The 24,970-nt window shown below is 45.9% G+C and overlaps 1 protein-coding gene across 1 annotated transcript in view; it reads right to left on the bottom strand.

Annotated features, from left to right (window-relative positions):
- Positions 1 to 23,757, bottom strand: part of LOC118771681 (cGMP-inhibited 3',5'-cyclic phosphodiesterase A-like) — a 43,708-nt gene extending 19,951 nt beyond the window's left edge. The window contains exon 1 of the mRNA XM_036519689.1: positions 22,993 to 23,757. Coding sequence (XP_036375582.1) covers positions 22,993 to 23,757 — 765 coding nt within the window. The remainder of the gene's footprint in view (positions 1 to 22,992) is intronic.
- Between the last annotated feature and the right edge of the window lie 1,213 nt (positions 23,758 to 24,970).

The raw sequence follows: 24,970 nt of genomic DNA, 5'->3' as shown, positions 1-24,970 counted from the left end.
ACAATCTGGACAACTGTTCATCTCCTTCCATCGGGGCAAATGTTCCGTCTTTATTGGCCATGTGCATTAACATAATAGAAAACAGACACTTCAATAACTGAGCGTGCAGCCTCTAAACCAATTATGGGGCAACAAATAATACAATGCATCAGAGACATAAAGAGACAGCTGAATGAGCCCATAGAAAGGCAGCTACCTCACAGCTGGTCTGCGTCTGTGGTGGTTGACCCTTGTTGACCTGGAAGTAATCTGTAAAGCCCATAAAATGATCTGATCTCTAGGCTGACTCTGTGGGATGCAGTCTGCATGCTCTTCATGACAAAATCAGGTCATGGAGCTGTACTATGGAAACCGTGCAAGCTGATGCCAGCTTTCAAATTGTAAAATTATCAATAAATACAATTTGAAGAGATACTTGGCCAAAACCACATTTGGTTTCATTTCAACAGTATACAGCATATCAATAATGAATACCCACAACCATGTACCTACATTACACAGTATATTACTGAAACCCTGGCCCGATCTAACCAACAGACCTGACAGAAATAAAAATAAGAAAAAGAACAAGTCAATGCTGAAGACAAAAATAATACATATGGTCTCCTTTTCAGAAGAGCACATCATGAGTTTACTTTACAATTATCATCTAAATCAACGCAGAACTTGAAAGTAAATGTATTTTTTCTCATAAAAGAGGACAAACGTTGGAAAATTAACATCAAGGAAAGCGTTAGTTGGACCAAGCACACACACAAACTCATAGCTCTTACAAGAGAGATTTATGAATGCCTGGTTTTAATTTCTCACCATTGTGTTTTTTAAGTGTACTAGTGTGCTGACAATAATCACATTTAAAAGCTGTGCCTGGCATTAGCTGTGTTTCAGTCCTGCTCAGACCAGACAAAAAAGCCCAAAATGGGTGGATCACCCTCTGGGGCCTCTTCTGGGTTTTTTTTTTTTTGGTTTTGCAGCTTTTCCCTGAAGATGTCACTGGGGCTGTCCACATGGAGCCACATGGAGTGGCTGTACGCCAATGGGCTCCCAGCTGATTCGTTGAGATATAGAGGTACAGTTACAGCATGGGCTCCCAGTTGATTGGCTAAGCTATAGAGGTACAGTTACAGCAGGAGCTCCCAGCTGATTGGCTAAGATATAGAGGTACAGTTACAGGATGGGCTGTTGGTTGATTGGCTAAGTGATGGAGGGTCAGGCTCTGATTGGGTTAGGGTGCTTCTTAACAGGCTCCCCAGTGGTTACACATTTACTGAAACCCACAGGACACCACCCAGGCACCAATAACCTGAAAATATATGGCTGGTACCTGCACGCCCCAAACATGGACACCAGATCCTGTTTGTCCAGAGCTACTGTTCACACCGAGTGAGTGAAAGGGATGAGCTTTCCTCTCTAATGTCCACGTCCACAGAGGAGCACATCAACCTGCAACATCCAAAACAACCCATTTTGCTCTGAGGCACCCGGTGTCATCGAGGAATCTCTCCGAAAGCTCACGCGCAGGGAAAGTGTAAATTCATTACCGTTATTTATGGGAGGGTGTGCTCAGACGATTTTTCCAGAGTTATTTCCACCATTTTTCTGTCAGAGAAAGCTGGAAAAGGACCCCTGTTTACGGCAGCTGTTCTGAGAAGATTGAGACAGGAATGCCGAGGCACTTTGAGGGTGACAGCTAGCGGAGATCAGGGCCATAAATCAGACCTGCCTGGACCTGACAGCAGTGTGGACTGTGGAGTTTAAGCGCTAAAGTGTGGACCCACCACCTCCCTGCACCCCCCCCCCCCCCCACCCCCCGGGAGCAGATGGAAGCAATTACACTCAAGACCTCAGTCTTCAGCACACTCACTCTAGTAAAATCTTGACGGGAATGATACGATTACGTCTGCTTTCCTACCGTCTGCATTTCATCTACCTGGACAGTGTAAACCACTGGAGAACACAGTAGGCTCTGAAGATGCCTGAAAAGATCTTACTGCCTATTAATGAAGCATTCATTGCATTGACTGTTTCTGACAATAAACTTTTCATCTCTCATTAAGGCCCATACAAAGCTTACTTGGCATTTTCCTTCCTTCAGTACATTTGATCAGCTAAGCCTGTCGTTGATTCCTTACAGGAGCTGCAGTGCCGTTAACACACTCAGCTTCTCAAGTATGTTTACGTCAACCCAAGTGCAAACGGCAGCTTGCGAATCAAAATCATCTCAAAAACGCGAAAAATGTCAACGCAAGCGATTAGCGAGATCACGTGACAGTGAGCCGAGCTGAAGGAAACCCCACGCGGGGCCCTGACGGCCGTTAAACTGTCTGCATGATCCCGCTTCAGTGGGCCTGGCCTTGCTGGAAAAGCGCTCCGGCCCCCGAAGCCAAATGCAAATACTTCCTGCAGCACATTGTCCCAGAGGACACTCCTGTTCTGTAAGTTTCCGGCCATCTCACAGGAGCTCGGCCCATTCTGACAGAGGCAGCACTGCAAACGCAGCACGAAACTCAAGCAAACTAATTAAAAGACAAAGCAGGATGAAGAAAAACAACTTAACACTGGGCAAAACTCACTGACCTATTAAAGCATAACGGTGCATGACGAATTGGTGAATTTGAGGTGCAGACAGCACTGAGGGCCAGCAGGCAAGGGTTAGAGAGAGTGAAGGGAGGAGAGAGTGTGTATGCAATATGTGTGACTGTTTATATATGTATATATAAAGAGGAGAGAGACTGACTTTTAAAAGCTCTTCATATAAATAACTGTAGATAAAGAGCAGGATTATTTTCAGAACTCACCAAAAAAAAAAAAAAAACTGAAAAAATGACCACAGCACCAGAAGCAAAACTGTAACAGTAACACAGAACATCTTTTCAGAACATTACAAAAGAAACGAAATAAAGTCTTTCTTACACCCTGCCAGCATCAGACCAGCACCTCGTACTCATTCACCTGACTAGAAGCATCTTAGCTGGCCTTTATTTAACTTTATTTTAACTCACCCATGTCACGGAGCCCCTTGGCCTTCCTATTCTGCCTTGCTATTTCAGAGTAGCCCGTTTGCTGCCTCAAGGATAACATTTATCAACAAATAAAATGCTGCAGATAAAGTTAGTTACCCAATGACGCAGCTCCATGTTTGACTGACTAAGAGAGGGAGAGAGGAAGAGAGAGAGAGAAAGAGAGAGACTGAGAGACAAGGAAAGACAATCGTTACACGGTGCACACTCGTCTCCTGAAACAGCAGGGTGGGGTGGCCTCGCGTTCAGAGGAATGCCGACTCTCTGCCCATGCAAAAACATGGACCTTTTGAGACAGGAGCTGCGCCGAGTAGCCATGGCGACCAGCGAGAGGGCTGTTGTGATAGCGAACATTATGGGATGACTCCCTGAGACGCAGAGCTGCGAGTGATGGCATCACTCTCAACATAGCATCTGTATCAACTCCAACAAAAGGAACACCAGCCCAGCCCACACAGTCAAACTTCACACAGGGCGTAATACATCCTAAAACAACTGGCACTTCCTGTGTAAAAGCAAAAATCTACCGCCTACTGCCTAGTAGACACCTATTGATTTGAGTGAAATTGCTCATTCAAACTAAAAGATAAAAGATAAAAATAGTACAGATTATTGCCATATAAAACACAAATCCTAGTATAACACTAGAAGACATTAGACATAATAGTATATCCAATGTCCACAACAATCAAATATGCACACGACAGGAGAATGAAATAACACGTACACGTACCCTACCCAAAACCATGCACACAGCATAGGGAGTAGAGCCAGTCAGCATCAGAAGAAGGAAAGAAGGAGCGGCTGTTCCTTGTAAAAAGTAATAATTTTTTTTAGAAATTCTGAATACCCTATGCTTTTGTCCCCCTTTTCTACCAATCTGGAGTGTTAGACTGTATCACAGAGATGCCACTCATCACCACAACCCCTGCCAACACTCCGGGACTGCACACACAAACCTGTGATGTCACTGCAGTCCCAAAGCTAAGCTTGCACATGAGCTGAAAGAAGACACTTTCATGCTCAGCTGAGGTTTGTCTGTCTCACCACACACAAGTCGACTGAGTGAAGCCATTTTGTTCTGCTGCTGAGGGGATAAGGCTCAGCTTGCAGCTTGTGTTAATGTAAATGCCTTCACCACTGAGCCACTCTGGAGCCTCCTTATTAGCTCTAACAGAGCTCCGTGGTCTAACGGTAGAAACTTTGGGTTCAAGCCCTGCTAAGGCTGCTACACCAGGCAGGACTCTCTACACTTCCAGTGAAAAAGGAACTAAAAACCTTTTTGCTAAATAAGAAACCTATGCACATAAAGAATGTCCTTGAGAAGAAATCGAGGAATTCTAGAAAAACTCTTGTTCCGTTGTTCCGTTTCCAACAAAAACAATCACAACAGGTCATTTTCCATGACATCATCTGACGACATCATTTAACAAGCCCCGCAATTTCACTCCCCTATCGCCCCTCCGCCTCCCTCTCCACACATTAATCATGCTTTTAGACAGATAAGGATCCGAGCAGAAAGTCTGAGATAGAGACATAGGCAGCCGAGACCACGATCACGATTCTACTACAGATGACTACTCTTCAGCTGCGATGCTTATTGGGCCACAGTGTCATGTGACCTGTGCTGTGACCATTCATGAAACTGCCACCATCCCAACTGCCAAGCCCCCTCAAACCTGCGTTCTGTGACATGATTGGCTTGGCTGATGCCTATCTGAAATGCAGAAACAATATTATTCTCGTGGGGACAGTGACAGCTATAATAAGGAGCTAGTCCAAACTGTTTTTGTTTGAATTCCCCTGATAATAAATGCCCCAGAGCGCAGCAAGGCCCGTCAGCCCTGCTCGTTATCTGTGTCATTATCCCTTTATTTATAATGCAACATTTCCTGATTTCAAACAAAAAAAGGCCACTTGGTTCAGCTCACCGTGGAAACAGACACATTCCTCTGGGCTCCAGGGAAAAGGCAGAAACTCACCGAAGGGAAGCGACCGATTGCAAAAGCCAAAAGGACGTGAAGTATCGAGGAACGGAGCTCAGAGGCATGCTCCACACGCCGCACATGCGCTGCCTTTGGATCTGCTCCTCTTTATGCCTACTGTATGTGCACATGCAGGCACGCACGCACGCACACACACACGCACACACACACACACACACACACACACGCACACACACACACGCACGCACGCACGCACGCACGCACACACATACACACACGCACGCACACACACACACACGCACGCACGCACACACATATACACACACACGCACACACACACACACACACACACACGCACACACACACACGCGCACGCACATGCGCACACACACACACACGCACGCACACACACACACACACACGCATATACACACACACACGCACATATACACACACACGCACATATACACACACACACGCACGCACACACACACACACACACACACACACACGCGCGCACACACACGCACGCACACACACACACACGTACACACACACGCACGCACGCACATACAAAGAGGCCTTGTAGGAAATTATGGAATGTGTTTTTTTTTTCTTGTTTGTTCGTTTTCGGCATGTATGTATTTGGTATGTTTTCATGCCAAAGCAAAGATTTCCATCAAAATAGGCAAAACACACACAGTAATAAACCACAGGAGAGGGAAATCACAACTCCACAGACACATGAAGCTTTCTTTGGCTAATATGTTCACATAAATGACTGGATCCTGTCACACATGTGGGTATTAAATCTTAGTGCACTTGTACAAGCATCCGTGGCTTCCCTCTTCCTCCCGCTTGTCTGCCTGCGACTGGAACTGCCTATATACCTGACAGAGGAGGAGAGATCACTCATTCAAGCCAACTGTGTGAGATTAGGGTCTGCTTTCACTGGACACACACGTGTGTCCGTGTGTGCTTCCATGCATGTACACACATGAATGTGTCTGGTGTGTGTGCGCCTGTCAACCTGTCTGTCTCTTAGCATAATCTATCATCCATTTAACCACAAAGAAAAACCGGCACATTCTCAGGTATAGGTTTGACCAACTGCAGTGGGAATGGAATAGCTCCTCCAGATGGGCTGTCCTTAGAGGGATTACAAAACTCAATCCTTGCTCAAGCCAATCCTTGCTCCCTCACACTCCCACAGCTAATTCAACCCCAATCAACACCCAGCTCCTCCATAATCCTGCCACACGTACATGAAAACAGTGGGAGCTCCACCACCTTCCCATCACCCCCTCCCCAGTGTGTAACCTGTAGTGGGAGACGGAACGATAGCAAAGCGCCACGCCTGATTGGCTGGCTCAGAGAGTAGGGGGTTGTGGGAGAGGAGACGATTTCCTGTCTGGGCTCTGTCCTCAAGGACAGAGGCTCCATTCATCAGACATCCCCTCCGCCACATTCTGTTTGCTTGTTCTGTAGGGTCACTGACAGCCAGGAATGACAAGCAAACAGACACGCACTCGCACATGCACACACTTACACACACATGTACACACACATATATGCACACACGCACACACATACCATTTTACAGTCCGGTGATCTCATGTACTATTAAGATTAAAACTGTCTCTGGATGCCTGGAACAGGAAAAAAATGACCATGGGCATAAGGAGAGAACCTTCTTCATAGCGTTTATGGATTCCATCCGGTTTATATAAATAAGTTGAAAATTGGTGCCTTGCTTTACCCCTGTACCCCCTCTCTTTGCACTATAAACTCTGACCTGACTCCTGTACTCTCTCTCTCAGTGCTGTGGAGACTGACCTGACTCCTGTACTCTCTCTCTCAGTGCTGTGGAGACTGACCTGGCTCCTCTACCCTCTCTCTCAGTGCTTTGGAGACTGACCTGGCTCCTGTACTCTCTCTCTCAGTGCTGTGGGGATTGACCTGGCTCCTCTACTCTCTCTCAGTGCTTTGGAGACTGACCTGGCTCCTGTACTCTCTCTCAGTGCTGTGGAGACTGACCTGGCTCCTGTACTCTCTCTCTCAGTGCTTTGAAGACTGACCTGGCTCCTGTACTCTCTCTCTCAGTGCTGTGGAGACTGACCTGGTTTCTGTACCCTCCGTACCCTGTCCGTCAGTGCTGGGACACAGGAGCGGATCTGCCCGGGCTAATGACACACACATCAGGATGCCCGGCACGCTCTCCACTTTCCTGAGCGCTACTGCCTCATGTTACTGACGTAAAAACACAGGCCGAGTGTTCCGCACATGGCAGCACGTGCCCCAGGCAGGAGGGTGACTCACCGGGCCGACTGGCTTTCATTCGCTGCACCTGCATCACCCACCACTTTTGCTCCCTCTCCCTCTCTCTCCCCCTTGCCCTCTCCCTCCGTGTGCCATACTCATAGTTACACAGGGCAAATTCTGCTCCATTCACAAAGCAATGTAAAGCACTGATTAATTCAAGAAAACTGACCAATAAACCTTAGATTGCTGGCACTCAGTGTCATCACTGATACTCCTTGTACACTAACCTGAATCATCTTTGTTTTCAGAATTAAATTCTACAATATTATTCACCTATCTGCACGATATGCAAAAGGCATACTGTAAATATGATTTATAACACAATAATAATTAAAGGTGTATTATGACTAAAATGCATCCAGCAACATCCATGGCAATATGTAGTCGGAATCTGCTAAACAGGTGCTTTCCATAAAGGCCATGTGTTCAGTGCTGATGTCTTCATTCCCCTCCGGAAGCAGAAAACGATATTATTTGGGTCATCGGGCCGTGCTGAACAGATCCATGGGAATATCATGGTGAAACCGAGAGAGGATGAGGGCGCCATCTGTGAGCAGAGTGTGTAGCATCCTGGGGCCTACGGAGAGAGCTCCAGCTCCACCCTGCAGCCAGACTACCCCCTCCTCAGCCAAACACAGAAGGAGCCATTCACAGAGGGCCAGCAAGCCGTGCCCGACGTTCCGGTATCCCGAGCAGGAAAAACAACTTCCCTTCTGTCTGTCTGTTGGAAGTTTGGACAACAGGTGCTGTGTTCTGCGCCAGGGGTGCCGTGAACCCAACGCTCTCCTGGTGCTGGCAGGGCAGTCTCGCGGAGACCGCCTTCCCATCTGCACCGCGGAGCATCGCGTCATCACATGACCCCCACTGACCAATCCCGTCCCAGGAGCGAACACTACCTTACCGTCAACGTTTCGAGCTTCATGGTCCAAACAGCTGGGGTGAATTGTGAAAGAATGGCCGATTAGTTTAAACACAGTACCGGACAGCGTGAGGAGGTTCAGCTAACACCAGCTGGGAGCTTACAAAGGGCTTTTTCTAAAACTGCTCTCTGCAGGTAGCACCCTGGATATTTTGCAGCCAATCAGAGAATGGGTTTATGTCAAATTCTCCACGTGAGAGGTCAGACAGTGATGAGTGACAGCTGAATTATTCCCACCCCCATCGCTCCATCCTCAGGATCCCATTCAGAAACAAAGTTGATGATGGACATATTCTCACCCTGATGTCTGCATCTGAAGCCTCTGTAATTGCTGTAGCTCACCAAATGACTAAACCCCAGTAAATTACTGAAGCTTTTTCAACAAAATAAAAGGATTTTATTCATCATTTGTCTTTCTAATGCATTGTGATATATATAATTAATATGAAAGGAGTATATTTTAAACTTTGTTACGCACTGTTATGTATTCAAATATTTTCTTATTCTATATTTTGTTTACTGTTGTGCTGTAGTTATCTCACGTATTGAAAGTTGCCACAGATACAAGCATCCTCAAAATACCACATTAATACTATTAAAAGCTTTGGCCCATATATGTATAGTGGAGCCATTCTCCTGAACTTAAAAAATTCCTCGCAACTCTCTCGTCTATAAAGAGCAAAGAGACTCCGCTAACAGCAGGAGCTAATCGCAGGGAATTTAATGGACTTTCCATGTGTCCACTGGCCGTGGCTAATGACACTCCCTCACTGTGTGAGGGGCATGTCCTGTTAATTTTATACCACATAGCCTCCAGTCTTCAGTGCCAGGGTTTGAGTTCTCAATGGGGGAAAACCTCACTCATGTCACAGAGGCAGTGACGGGTCAGTACCCTAGATCATGTGTGAAAACCAGAAACTGTAGAATGAGAGTCCTTCACTCCAGACCGCCTCTTCAGTAAGTTTTCACAGAATTTGCCATATTGATGTGAGCCTTTACCTGTTGAAAAAGGAACTACTACAGCTATGTACTAAACATGCCGTTTGCAATCTTCTCATACAATTGTCAAGTGCTTGTGCAGATATGCCATTCAGATAATAAACTGAAAAGCATACGGGCCTAAAAGGTTAATAATACCAGAGATGACCTTGTATGCTGTTAATTTGTATGACTAATGCCAAATTAGTCTGCCATGAACTGTATATGTGCGCACAATCAGAACACATATGGTATTGTATTGAAATAAGCACATTAAAAACATTGTAGTCCAATCCATACAATAGGCTGACGTAAATGCAGCCAAAGTCCTGGCAGTGTGTGGATTCTGGGCACTCTCACACAGCGCTGGAATGTTTTATAAGACAGCAGAGACGGCTTACATTTCCAGCAAGAGTTCCAAAAGCTACTTAAAATGTCCATAGGTAAATCCAATCCGTAGTGCGCTCTGTGCCGCTGCCAGCAAAAGGCTGGGTAATAAAAAAGGAGAGAAAAAATACTAATCCTGACATCGATTTCAGCTTTGTTCTGAGCTGCAACACTGCAAATAAAGAGAGACACATACAAGGGATGAACACACCACAAATGGCAAATATTCAGCAGTGAAAAAGACACACAAACAACAACATGAGTTTAAAACTTGAAGCACAGATTCAGGACCTCAGAAAGGTTTCCGTTCTCTGCTTACACATTACCCCTGCACCCCACACTGCCTTCCACACCACAACCCACTGAGACTAGCAACAGGCAACATCCTGACAAAAAAAAACAGCTTGATAAGCAGAAAGAGAGACAGAATATTCAACCAAAGCTGCTGATCACAAACAGCTCTGGTGATGAGCTGACCCCAGATCAGTTGTATGGATGGTGTGGTGTCCAAGAGCAGTATTTACAGCTAGCCTTCTGTTCCTCAATGCCCAGTCTCCTGTCCCTCAGGACAGTAACCCAGCTCTCACAACCAGTCTCCTGGCCCTAAAGGCTTTAACCCAGCCCTCATGCCCAGTCTCCTGGCCCTAAGGGGTGTAACCCAGCTCTCATGCCCAGTCTCCTGGCCCTAAAGGCTTTAACCCAGCCCTCATGCCCAGTCTCCTGGCCCTAAGGGCTGTAACCCAGCTCTCACCCCCAGTCTCCTGGCCCTAAAGGCTTTAACCCAGTCTCATGTCCAGTCTCCTGGCCCTAAGGGCTTTAACCCGGCTCTCACACCCAGTCTCCTGGCCCTAAGGGCTGTAACCCGGCTCTCACGCCCAGTCTCCTGGCCCTAAGGGCTGTAACCCGGCCCTCACGCCCAGTCTCCTGGCCCTCAGGGCTGTAACCCGGCTCTTACACCAGCCTCTCCATCTGAGAGCCATATGCAGCAGCTCTCTCCTTAATGGCCTGCACAGACGTCAAATTCCTGGAACCGACCCACTGTCTCCCAGATAAACAGTAAAGGGGCCGTTTATTTCACAACCTGTTTTTACCACTGCCAGCTGACCTTAAATACAGACGAAGCAGGGAGGGGAAGGCAGTCAGAGAGAGACACAGGAGTTGGGGAGGAATGAGAGGATTAAAAAGAAAGAGAGTTAATGGAAGCTTGAGCGGCGGCGGCCCCTCTTTATAACACATATCTAAGCCACTAGTGCATGTGCTCCTGCCTTTGTCTTCCCCAGGCCCACTGCCCACAACACATGTGTTCCTGCAGTTGTGTTCAGTATCCGTTGTGCATTCACACCACTCTCTCCAATTTTCCTTTTGTGGTTTTGCTTTTTCCCCCATTTATGCAACCTGGTTTCAGAACCATGAAGTGAGCTCATCTCACCCAAAAAATCTCTGCACTCGTGCAGAAGAGAGACAAATGCAATCTTCCAATATACTGATATGCAACCAACAGCTTTTTTTCATACAAGTCACACGGTGCACCACTGTGAAGTGGGCACCAACTGGAGGATAGGCGCCTCTCCACTGACGCCATCCAAGCAACTTGAATCACAGGGCCCCAGAGAGCAATGAAACTAAGAAACCTTAGACCTTGGCTGACCTACCCACCTCATCCCTGGTGGAATGATGCCAAGCCGCTCTGCTGCAGTGGGCCCCCGAGAGCCCGTTTCAAACTCAGGCCACAGGGCTCAGTCTGCATTCAAGACAAGCACCTTCTCAGCTGAGCTACTCGGGATTCCATTATCTGTCCTTTTCAGACTTGGACATTCATTAGACAGTGGGCCTTCACCCAGCAGACTTTCAAAATCCTTGCTGAAGGTCATATTTCAATCCTTTAAAAAGCATGCAAGTCAGCCCCGCACTATTCAGAGACAGAGTTTATTAAAAGCAATACAAGAAATAACCAGTTAACATGCCTCTCTTTATGTCAAGCAAAACATTTATTTTCAGGAAACACCCTTCCAACAAGCAAGGAATGGCAAAGAAAACAGAATGAAGTGAAAGACTCTGGTAACATGAATATTTTTCTCAGAGCAGATGGAAAGTATTCATACAATCCCAGTGTAAACACTGGTGTACCTGACAAGGGCTTTGTTATTGATTGGATCATCAAGGAATCAAAGTACCGGGCAATAAGCTCTGCTGACGACAATCATTTCCAATGAGACCTGAGCACTACAATAATAACTACAGATAAATCGTTTTCAAATCCACTGCAAATGCTATTTTCAGGTGGGTTATCTGACCAGATGGAGCGTTCAAACCTGTGGGCTCGGAACAGTGCCGGCGTTTCGTCAGGTTACGTATCTCACTGTTTATGAGAAACAGGCTCCAAAATCACGCTGCCAGGGCCGTTGGTATAAATAAGCCCTGACAAGACATCGCTTTGTTTCGGCAACCTGCGCTCGCGTGTGCTGACAGCAGCGCGGCTGTGTTTTAGAGACGGACTGTTTTATCAGCTAAATATTTACAGCCGGCGCCGTATCGCCTGTCAAACAAGTGCGCCGCCCGTGTCATCACGCATGCGCCGAGCCCGCGGCCGACCAACAGGCATCGCCACAGAGTCTGGGCCCCCTGCGCTCGCATCCTCCTCCCGCTAATTCAATGCGATCGTCTGCAGGGAGCCGCGCATTCCGATCCATTATTTATGCGCTCGGCCTCGAACAGCAAGGAGCCCTTCTTCTCCTCGCTCTGCATAACAGCAGAGGAACTTCAAAAGCTCAGGGGTGGGTCTGATACCATAGCAAGGAGTACAAACAGTCACAGCAAATAAAAGTTTCATCTACAGTGCAATATTGTAGATTATTCAAGATCATTTTTTAAAAAAAAAATTAAAAATAAGGCTCTCTTTTATATCCCATAGTTATTGATGGATAACCTTAGGTTTAGTGCCCTGCTGATTGCACTGGGGCAGCTGGGACTCAGACCTGCAACCTCCTGGTGAGAAGCCCAGGCCCATCACCACAGTATTGCTCTATAGCGTGATGAGAGCTTTTGCACGAGGCTGAGTCTGTGAGGCTCTGTGCTGCTGACAGCCAGAAACATCCTTATATAAAGGCCGGGGCGCATTGGAGCGTGGACCGTGCAGATCGCTCCCGGTGGGTGTGGGGAAGGGAGGGCGAACCCAGCGGACTGCGGTTCACTCCGGTCGATTTTAGACCCGGCTTACGTAACGGGGCGAATGAGGACGGGGTTCCCTCACATCTCACAGTTTTTCCACTCCGAGCGCTGAGATCACGCTGCGCCATTAAAGAGCCCCCAGAACTAAAGCCCACGCCCCGTCAGCCCACCTCACGGTCCCCATGTAGCACTTACATCTACTCAGATCACTACACTCCTGATTCAGCCCTCTGGAAGAGCTCCAGAGACACGTGGGAGTGAACCCCAGGGAAAGCGCTTGGTCTGATGTACATCTTGGCACAAGCATAACCTCACTGACCATTGCAAGACCATTTCCTTTAGAAATGCTTGGTATGTCCAACCAAACACTTTCCATGGGTTTTATTCACTCACAGAATCATGCTAGGAGCATTTTACCCTCTGGTTTGATCCCAGGCGAATCCAACTCCATTTTAGTAAGCAGAAGCAGGCTGTGCATGATAAAGCTCAACGTTCAGATGGGCTGAATTTTAATATTCCAACCGACTGAAACAGGCAGCATCCTAACCTGTGACCTCCTTCTGTCCCAACACTATCCCATAGTGCATTGCGCTATAATCATATTCCCCAAAACAGCAATCATAGCTCAAGCTTACTGGTGCACAAAAATCAAAGCTCTTTTTGAATGAATCAGACTATGCAAGTTCTGTGCAGCCTCGTGATATAAGAGGGCCAGGAGCTGCCTTCTCTAACTTCAAGTCAGTTCAGCTGGCCTGGGGCAGCTTTCAAAATCACGCTGACACAAAGGCCACAAAATGACATTCCTCACAGCCAGAACAAACCAGCTTTACGTTATTTAATTTCTTTTTTTTTCTTGCAACGGTTCACTTTTTGTAATTCTGCATAGGGTTACCTTGGTATCTCCTTCTTTGATCTCAGCTCTCCTAGGAGCAACAAAGCATACGCTGGCAATGGACTGACGCAGTTAGATTTCCTTCTAGCTCCAAAAATCTATAAAATTCAGTGTTTCTTCTGCATGTCTTCACCCTTCAACACTTGAACATTGTGTGTCATGGAATTCTTGAGGCCTTTTTCAAGTAAGAGGTTAAAGGCCTTTTTTAATATAGGTTCAAACCTACACTAAACACCTTGAACTCAAACATACACTACAAAAAGGAAAAACAACAATAGTGTTTGTCTGTCCCTCTTGCATGTGTTCCAAAGGGACGTAAACTGGACAGACCCAATGTGCGGTCGAGAAGGAGACGCACCGGGGCAACATAATGCCCTTAATCATCATCATTTATTTACCTCTGCAAAGCATAAACCAAAATGAAAAAAAAAAAAAACAAGAGAAAGCAAGATACCGGCAAACAAGAGCAGACACAGAAAATAAACAGACTAATCCTCCATCCTCAGTGATGTAATCCCTCGCTTTGGAACAATGTGTGCTCGAAAAAGGTCAGCCCGTGCGCTTACCCAACGCCGGCCGGGGTCTAAACACCCTCTGCACACATAATTACCAGCCAAATAACCCATAATAACCACTTCCCACTCGACGCGGAGAGGAAGCCGTGTCTGGAGACAAGGGACAAGTGCTCCACATGTGTTTTCTGGCTTCTTTAGCGCAGGTTATGTGGCTCCATGACGGAGGAGTGGGCGCCTAACAGCGGCCGTCCTAGTGGTTCCTTGCCCCGTGATTGATTACATGTATGAGCTGACGGTTATATAGCTTACGATTCTGAAATGTTTCGAGGCCGTTGTGGGTCGAGTACCTTGCAAAAGGGTACAGCAGCAGTGCCCCAGCAGGGAATTGAACCAGTAAACTTTCAGTTACAAGCCCTGCTCTTTACCGTTTCGCCACACTGCTGCCCCTTACACACTACTGCCCTTTACACGGTAGAGGAGACAGGTGACACAGAACCTGTTAGCCATCCGTCTCCAAGCAACATCAGGTGGGGGCACTGGGGCGGAAATGGCTGGGAGCTGAGCACAGTCACTGCAGTGCATTGGACCAGATGCCTTCATCACAGATGAGGAGAATGGAGACATCTTAAATGTTTTGGGTCTATGGACACATGGACCTATTTTGTTTTATTATTTAGTAATTACTTGCGTGCGAGACACCCTTATTTTTCAGGTGACATATTTTTATGCTATTATGTTAATAATTTAAAAAGCTGGAAAAACATGTAAACATTTCGAGTAAGTACCTTGCTCAATGACACAGCAACAATGCCCTATATGAAAATTTTTGATCTAAATCTTCTGAGATGGATGTATCACCTAGTACTCATACTTGCAAGCCTTTAATAACGAACTCAGCTCCTTATTACTACGATGTAACTGGAAACCTTGAAAAGATGATATATGGTACACTGGTAAGGAGATGCGCTTGCAACCCAAAGGTTTCCAGTCCAGTTCCCAGGTGGGGCACCGCCGCTGTACCCTCGGGCGAGGCACTTAACCCAAACTGTCTCAGTAAATATCCAGCTGTACAAATGGATAAGACGCGAGCTATGAAAATGGATCTGGATAAGGGCAGCCGCTAAGCTAATGAAATCTGATATCTGGGCCCGGCGTGGTGTGCTGACGCAGCCTCCGCAGTGCTGCTTGCAGCACGGGTGCCTCCTGCATGCAGCTGCCTGCAGCGGGGCTGCGCTGATGCACGCAGCCCATGACGGCACAGCACTCCAACCCCCCCCGCTCTGACTCACTGCTCTGAAGCAGCGGCCGCTCAGCACAGAATCTGCCTTTGTTTAGATTCCATTAGATGCCCTCAGCCAGTGTTTACATATTTTACACAGTCTGTAACTCTTTACTGCGGCCACAGCATTAGCTGCAGCTACTGAGGGCTTATGGTGTGCGCGCGCACACACACTCTCTCAAACACGCACACACACACACACACACACACACACACACACACACACACACACTCTCTCAAACACGCACACACACACACACACACATACACACACACTCTCTCAAACACACACATACACACCTACACACACACACACACACAAGCACGCAAACACACACACACACACACAAACCGTTTCTCACACAGACCGCATGAAGTAAAGGTCTCTAAATCAGGCATTTTATTTGCCAAGTTGGCAACAATGTGTGAGGAATTGGAAGCAGACACACGTCCCATAGAGACACTCTGACATCATCGCTGTATTGCACATTATACAGTAACACTGTACAACTCCATGTACAATGTCAGAAACATACAGCAAGCTGCCCAGAAAAAAATGTAATGCAATAAAGGCTGCTTTCACAGAAGGAATGAACTGACTGCAGAGTCCTAATGGCACTGTATACCAGTAGAAAAAGAAAAGGCTTTGATGTGGGTAACTTGGGTGTCTACGGCTGTGAATTTATTCAGGGCAGAAATACATTAATATACCTGAAACTACTTATCAGACAAGTCCTTACTCTGCTACAGTATAGTATGCATTTTGTCCCACTTCAATCCCAATGACTGCTCACTCCTGTTATATGCATACACCAGTTGTACAACATCACACCACTCCTGAGCACAGGCAATTATCAGGAGTCGATCGTAGAATTCTGCATATATTCAAGAGGCCACTCAGCATGGTAAAGACAATCCTGAGGTGACACCGGACATGCGCTGATGCACCAGATTGACATCGTGTGCAGTTAATCAGATAGAACACGCTGGGCAGCGTTATGCAATCAGCCGAACAACACGCTGAGCTCGGGTGCGTTTAAATGGAATTACACATCCAAAAGCACACAGCAAGATTCCAAAACACTACCAGCTGTACCACTGTGTGGGTATCACAAAAGCCCCTGGTTAAAAGCACCAAGAGCAAATCCTTCAGACTTAACAATGCAAGGGCAGTGGACACCGTAAACACAGACCCCTGGTGTGAACACAACATAACCCGACTCTGAAAACAAAAAACCACAACACACAGCACACTGGATCACCAGTTTTAAAGCAAACTGGTTTCCAACATAGACTTAAAGCCGCTCTAAATGCAAATGCAAAGGAACATGCGTCCTCTTTTACAGAGGCTCCATATTCAGCTTACTGAACTGCTCCTCTGTGGGAAATGACTGAGTTTCTATGGAGAAGGGTTGCTTTGAGAGAGCTCCAGTCAACCGAGACAGATTAAGTGACCCCCCCCCCCCCCCCAGCTATTATCTCTCCATCTGAGAGGTTGAGAAAGCGTTCTTAAAACATTGCGAAAACCATGGCACACATGCTCACAGGACGCCCTCTGGAGACCCATTTACGTCAGTGAGAGAATGAGGTCTTTTAACTCCCATAATAACTCCCCAGCACACACTGTTCACCTCCAAAAGCAGAAATGTTGGGACACTATCGGAAAGGCCAGAAGCCAAAGTGAAATTGAGCCAAAAACAAGAGGTGTCAGATTTACAGACATACCACATATATTGCTGTTGTGCAATCCCTTCCCATGCACAGTGTAACCCCAAGCTAGCACGTGAAACATCTTGCGGTTGGTCATTCCGGCTTGATTCACATGCATGTCATATTTCTTGCACAATACGTTTGTACCTTCACACACTTTGTATGTGCGTGTGCATACTTGCTTGCATATGTGTTATGTGAGTATGTGTGTGCATTCACGCTTGCTTATATTTGTGTGCATGTGTGTGTGTGTGTGTGCGTGTGTGTGCGTGTGCGTTCGCGCACTTCCTTCTATACTAACCACAGACCAAGGAAGCACAGCTACAGTGGGATCTGTAGCTCCACAGTTTTGTTACATCAGAGCTATTAATTAACTAAATAAATGCTTCTCCTTGATCTGCAACCCGAGTGCAGTCAGCCAGCCGATGGAGCAGGAGGACATTTATTCACCTGCATGAGATGTGAGGGCAGATCTGAGGTCTGACTCCTCTCCTCAAAGCAATGGCAGTGTAGAGATGCTTAACGATCCTGCATTATTGGGGATTCCCAAGCTCTGGGTTGGGGACCCCAGTTTCCGGAACAATAACCACAGAGCTGGAGCAGCACCTTCAGTGCTGTGGAGGATTCTCTCATAGAGGGTCTGAGATGCCCCCCAACATCTGTAGAGACAATCTGAAACAAAGTCTGTTAAGCATGGGGCAGGCTCGGCGCCAGGAGAGAATACAGAGGGGTGCAACTGCAATCCAAAGTCATAAATACTATGTAGACACTGGGATATAAGGAGACAACTGGGGGTGCACTGAAGTCTGTCTGGGGGTGCAATGCGCCAGGCCTGGCATGGGGGCCGTCCTGTAAGCATGCAGGGGACAAAAGACATGTTTTAGCGCTGCACTCTGCACGGACACGCGTTTACGAAGAGGCTCGTGTTCTGCCCTCCTTTTCCTTGGCCCGCTCGGCTAAAACCTTGAATGACCTACTTTTGCGAAAGCTGCAAACCTGCGTCTGAGCGTAATTAAAACCCTGATGTGCGCGCGCCAGTCGCTAATGACCGATTCAGCGCTGACAGCTGTTTCCATTCCAGACGGCGCAAGGTTTGCGCTGAATCCACCCCAAAACCACAACGTGGGCTCGTCCCAAAAATCACATCCCACACGAAGTCTCCTGCTCGCTCTCCAGCAGCCGGTGTGTGTGGAGCAGACCCCTTGCTAACAGCAACACCGTGCACACTCAGGTCAAAAGATTCCCTGCGCACAGTGGTTAAAACAACAACAGCTACCAGTCATTCAATTCAAAATATTTTCAAAGCTATGCCAGGGGTTTTATTTGGATCTCATCTGACAGGAAGCCGTTTAAATTTTAAATGGTTGTAAAGTCCGTTATTGCTAAGAAAGAATTTGCTCTGCAGGCTGGGATAATATTTGTGTTGGTGTTCATGGTGACAGTGTGTAGTCAGCTGTCAATCACTCAATCTACGCTCCTGTCATATCAAAAACTCCATCTGCCAGCTGCTGACTTCACCCACATATAACCCTGCCCTTGTGATTGAAACCTTCCTGTACCAATCACCTTCCTTCACCTGTACTTCCCTTATGCATGTAAAATTAATCTTTAATTACCTTTTCTAACAAAATAGAGTAGAAGGGTTACTCTGAACAGTTTGCTGTTAATTTACATTTATTAATAAAGATTATTGTAATATTTACTAATACTTTGCTTTAATAATATGTTTAAAAATATTTACTGTGCTCAGTTCTGCGTTTTCATTAAAACAAAGAAAACAAAAATGCAAAGATCAGCTTTTTGAAGAGGGAAAGCCCTTCACATGACCTGTCCATTTTTTTTTCAGTGTTTCAGGGGAAAACTTGGAGCAATATGAAGACTAAAGCATAACAGTGCTGACATTTGGAACAGTGCAAAATGAAGCCCGGTCTCTTCTTACAGATATCCTTCCAAGCTATGAATATGGATCCAGAAAAAATGAGTTCAATCACCCTGACTGGAACACAATAAGATTAGGCTGTCATTTCCCATTGTATCACCGAGCTCCCGGGCCAGTGAAGCCAAATGGCCTCTGTTTGATGAACTAATGATGACTTTCTTTAACGCACTCATTTCTAGAGGACCCCCTTTTGTTGTGAAACGTGGCTACTTAAGAGGGCTCCCGGACACTGCTGGCCAGAGCAGAGGGGCTAATAGGAAACTGCACTGTGATTAAATCCGGACTTCTCAAAGGGACAGTACTGCCTCCAGGCCTGCACAAGGACTGTCTGAGGAGGTGGATGAAAAAAATGCTCATGGTTATGAGGCTCAAACAACCACTGTGTGTGGGTCTACTTTCAAATTAAACTCTCTTCTTACACAGACCGCCAGTTTTGAGGAATCGTATGTAGCATGCTTTATCCCAGAGAAAAGCTGGTTTGGGAATATTCACCTGACTTTACCCTACCTACTTATATTTTCCACTTAACATACCAGTAACATGGGAAGGCAACTGTGTAAGCTGTCATGTAGAACAGGGGAATGACATCACTCATTTCTGTTTGCGTATGGAATGCAAGTGTTTCCGTTTTTACCAGACAGAGCTCTTATATTATTTCTCTATTTGTTACATTGTCATAACATTGCACTAACATTAAATCAGGGAGGCCCTGAGTCTGTGTTGGTACTGTATTGAAACGGTACGCCTTGGATCAGGTATATTGTTGTACTTGTGTGTTGGGCCAGATGCACATTTTTGGTCTCAGTCTTGTTTGTATGACATTGGCTCTTGTTTGCATGTGGGTGCTGGTTTCCTTGTTTGTGTAATGTTTTGTGTCACTTCACTGGATGACTTTTGCGCTCAACTTCTAGAGTTGCTCTGGACAGTAGTGTCTACTTGATATCAACAAAGTAAATGTAATGTTAAATGTACTCATTCTGTATGTTGCTGTGGATAAGAGCGTTAGCTATGTGACAAAATGCAAGTGTATTTTTAACCTGTTCTTTATATTCATGTTCCATCTGTGCTATGCATTTAGCCTATCATCTCATGATTGCCTCATAAGTTGCTCTGTATGAAAGAATCTACCAAATAACTAAAATTATTACTAAAGCACCAGTATCCCTGTCAATCTAGAATTCTCACTCCTCTCCATAACATTCTGGAATTTTACACCCATCTCCATCACATTCTGCAACCCTCATCCCTTTCCATAATATTCTAGAATGCTTGCTTCTCTCTCCATAACATTCTAGAACACATGCTCCTCTCCATAGCATACTACCACACACAGCACATTGTTGACATCAAGTAATGTCTGTAAAGTGATTCCCACACTGTAACACAAATGAAAAATCATAACGCCCTCTAGTACAACTCAACAACTAAACAAAAGACTCCCTGAGAGGAGTCTTATTTTGAAACACTCCTTAAAACAAGTCCATATCTGAGCATGAATGCCACATAGACCAGCCTGCTGTCTATGTGTATACTGTGACATTTCAGCATTCACACACTTCATTTCTACAAATAAAAGGGTCGTCTGTGGAAATCTGTGACCCGTCCATTTAAGGAAATGCAGACTAACTGCCTTCATAAACCGACAGTTACATTTACAAGTTTATGAATGGTTTCCCCCAGAGCTGGCAACTTTGCATATCTGCCAGTAGAGGGCGCCTCTTCTGGAGAATGTTAGGCAGCTGCAGTTGACAGCTGAACCAGATGGCCAATGATCTCAGCCGTATTGGTTCACTTCGTATCCTTACAACAGTGTGGCCTGGTTTTTTCTCTTAAATAAGCTTTAGTTCATTTATGTCAGAGAATCTGTAGCTTACCATTGTCAGTCACTGGGTTTATAAACAGTGAAATTCTGGTTTTACAGAAAACGACTCTAAAAAGTAGCATTACAGACGCATGACAGATCACGACGAAGCCCAGAACAAATTTTATAATTGAGGTGCGTTTAGTTACACAACCTGGTGTTGTTGTACGATGCATTTTCAGAAATTAGACATCTAACATGGTTATCATAATTTAGCTCAACTTTTTTGCTCCATACGATCGGACAGCGAAAGGACCGCGCGCTTCAAAAGGACCCAGCCACAAAAAGGGACCCTCCTACACTCGTATCGCGACCTTTCTACGCACAAGAATCACAATGAGTCCTTTGAACATCCAGACAATCTGTTTTCTGTTTGAACGGCCACTGTGGCCACTGATTTCACACGAGGGAGACGTAAATCCGTATGGATGGACTTTAATAGCAATAACTTAGTGACTAAAATCAGTTTGCCCACTAATTGAATAAGGGCCTGTTTCCGCGTTGAACGGATAAGATCCAGAGCAGCAGTATACGCATGAGTGATTGCCAATTCTTGGAAACAGCTGCCAAGTCCATCAATTCTAAGAAATGTAGCTATATAAAAATTACCATGATACTGAAAGCAAATGCTTGGATCCTATAACAAGTGTCAGCGAGGTAAAATGCGAAAGACGAATCTAAAACACAAGCCTCTCATAGTTTTAAATTGCCATGAAAGCACGAAGTTTAAAAGGCACGAATACGGTACAGCGCACCTTTACTGCGAAAATTCATACAGTTCTGGTTTCAAGGGTTGATACTAGAACGTGTGAATGTGCGCCTGTGCGCCGCAAGACTTACTTAAAATAAAAATATACCAGTCAAATAACGCACGCAAACCATAATTTGAAGAAACAGACCGTTATATGCTACAGTTCAGAACGTTTGAAATGTATTTGTTTCTATTGCTTTCAGAATGTATTGGGTCTAGTGGACTACTGATCACAAGCCGAGTGCCAGTGGGCTTCCAAAACGCTTTAAAATAATAAGCAAGGTGCAATATATGTTCATGAATAGATGTATTGCAGGGAAAGGCAATTATTACACGACTTTAAACACAACTTGTTTAAAATCTCACCATTATGCTTTCCACTGGAATGAGGCGAATTAATAAAGTAAACATATACATAAAAAAACAAAGCAATACAAAGTGTTATACCATTCAGCGCCAGATGCAATGCGTTATAGGCCTGTTATATCAATCTAAAACAGGATGAATAGTTGCCCTTTGTTGTGTGAGGCGATAAGGAAATCGTCGAAACAGTCAGATGCCATAACTTTAAGTGACACCCTGAACCCACAGTCTGAAACTGGAGGTGTATAGACGCCCACCGCTGCTTACGTTTACTACTGTACGTGGAGGGGGTACCGTTCACAGGCGGCAGGAAAATACGTCAGAACCAAAGGCTGGGGTACCCTGTCATGAAGCATTAGCGGACTCATCGCATACATTGTTTTTGTTTTTTTGTTTTGTACACCCTTGTATTCTTAAGTTTTATTGCTAAATATAACAATAGGCTCTTTACTAAAGAGCGTGAGTGTCAAGGGAGAAATGTTCTTATTGGGACACGTAATTCACAAACAGGCTAGCTGCGCAAAATAATTAACCAAGCAGCAAAATTTAATAAAGTGCATGTTTAAAATCTTTAAATCAGCGACGAGATAATGTCGAAACTGCGGTGACACAGCAAGGACTATAGGATTGTGGATGAATACATTTCATATTGTTTAAATAACCTCCACATAAACATCCCGCGCCCAACGCTACAGCCTTAGCGGATCTGGTGTTTACCAATTCAGCCTATTCCTGACAGAGAGTAGTAAACCAGTAGTGTTACAAACAATAATAACGGAAGGCGACTGGGTTTTTAAATCCTCTGCACGCAGATCTGTACGTTGATGCAGAGGCCGAGCAATATGTACATCCGTAAATTCACAACCCATGGAAATGCAAAAAATGTCACGACTAACCGAAGTCAGACATGATAATCGCAAATGGGACAGCACAGAAACTCACCTGGTCCCTTTGAATGCACGGCAGCGAGGTGCGCCGATGGGATTTGCCGCCAGAATGACTGTGTGCCATGTCTGAAGATATTACTGAGCTGGATCTCCTTCGCCTTTTAAACACCGGGATATCTTCCTTCGTCCCGGTCACGGAGGCGCAGCCCTCCCCGTGTACGGCTTGGTTCGGCAGTAACTTGTCAGCATACCTCGCCAGCAGGACGCCGAGCACTCCGACCACGTACGCTAAGTAAGGTCGCCAGCCGGCTTGCACTTTGTTCAGCGAAATGAGCGAAACGGTCCTGACGACGCTGATGAAGACGACGATAGCGATCCCGTGCTCGAGCTTCAGCACCATCAGTGCCCCGCTTGCCAGGCAGGCGAGCACCACCGCAGTCGCCGTGAAGGAGAGAAGCTGCTCCTCCGCCCCGTGCAGCAGCGACTGCGCCGCTGCTTCGCTCAGATGGCACACGGTCAGAAGAAAAAGCGCAGCTTGGACCAGGACACCGCACCGGATCAAATACAAGCCGAGCCAGAAGAAGGCACAAAGGAAGGCGAGGGTAGTAGAAACCAAATGCCACCAAGTTAACAATAGCTCCCCCGCGCAGCTCGACGCGAAATAGACAGGAGACCCGGACTGTCTGTTATTGCTGCTGCTGCTGCTGCTGTGCTCAAATCCCCAGTCCACAAATTTAACCACCAGAGCGAGAAAGACCGAAAGCGACCCCACGCACACCGCAGACGAGAGTGTCCCAGAGCTGCGTATTTTAGCGAGCATCTGTCTCACCCACGGTCCGCACGCTGGGTCCGGAGACAAAGGGGGGAAACATGTTTTCACGTTACCATTGCGATCGGCAGCCCTGGAGCAATTTTCATATCTTGTGCTCCATAGACCGCTGCTGCCGTCCGATTCTGCGGTCATCGCCATCATTCAAAGAGTTAACATTTTAGCGTGTGTATAAAAGTCTGTATTTATTATAATATCGGGTTATAAATCCATGATTTCAGGCACCACTATGGAAAAAACACAGTTAAAGAGAGGAAACATTCCCAATACCAAAAAACATGCTTGTTGTAAAAAAGAAAAAAATGCAAAATGAAGGATAAAGTTTGAAAGAAACTATAAAGGTTCCATTGTGGCAGTACCTTTACAGAAAACACCCCCTGTCACTCGTGCCTTCGGGTAATGAAATAAACGGTCCTGAACAGAATGACAGACTCCTGACGTTTTACAGATTTAGGCCATAGCCGTTTCTCCCGGCAGCGATGCTCTCTCCCGTTCCACGCTCCTTTGTCCTGCTCTGTGGCTCAGCCGTCTTTTTTTTTGCCTTATTTTCCTCCTCACATTTCACTTTTTTTTCCCTATCCATCCAAGCACGCTTTCTTCTTGAAAATATACGAGCACCATTCCCGATCGCTTGGAATCGTAGACACGCGTTGTCCGGTCATAGTTTTTGTATTGTTTTTTTTGTTGTTGTTGCTGATGTAGTTCGTTCCTTTTTTGATAGGATGCCCTTGTTCCAGTTGCTCACCAACTAAAACTATAAATCCAACAACGATGCGGCGAAGTCGATGTCAGTGAATGTGACGACGAAGAAGAGGGGGGGTGGGGGTGTGGGGGACACGGGTTCTGCTTTTTGCCATCAGCTGTAAATTTTGGAGTGGTAATGCTCCTCGGATACAGTCCATACATACTTTATAGAAAAAGAGGGCACTGCACAACAGGCTGGACCAAAATTCAGGGTAATTTGCACATGGGAATATTGGACATTTTAAGTACACATTTACCCCCGCCCGTTCGGAATTTGTAAAACTGTTTGTCACCGCTGTAGTTGATTTTTTTTTTTTAAAAATCACATGCATTTTAAACAGGCATTTTAAAATCGTCTTCTTTAGCTCCGTTTTTCAAAAACGTTTCTTCTCGGTGGAGGCAAAGGTGTCTAATGCCTTGAACCGGATATGTTTAAAAAGTGTTTCTGCGACCCCGCTCA

The sequence above is a fragment of the Megalops cyprinoides genome, chromosome 25 (genome assembly GCF_013368585.1).
Source record: "Megalops cyprinoides isolate fMegCyp1 chromosome 25, fMegCyp1.pri, whole genome shotgun sequence".
NCBI classification, from domain to species: domain Eukaryota; kingdom Metazoa; phylum Chordata; class Actinopteri; order Elopiformes; family Megalopidae; genus Megalops; species Megalops cyprinoides.
This window is presented reverse-complemented; position numbering and strand designations above follow the sequence as displayed.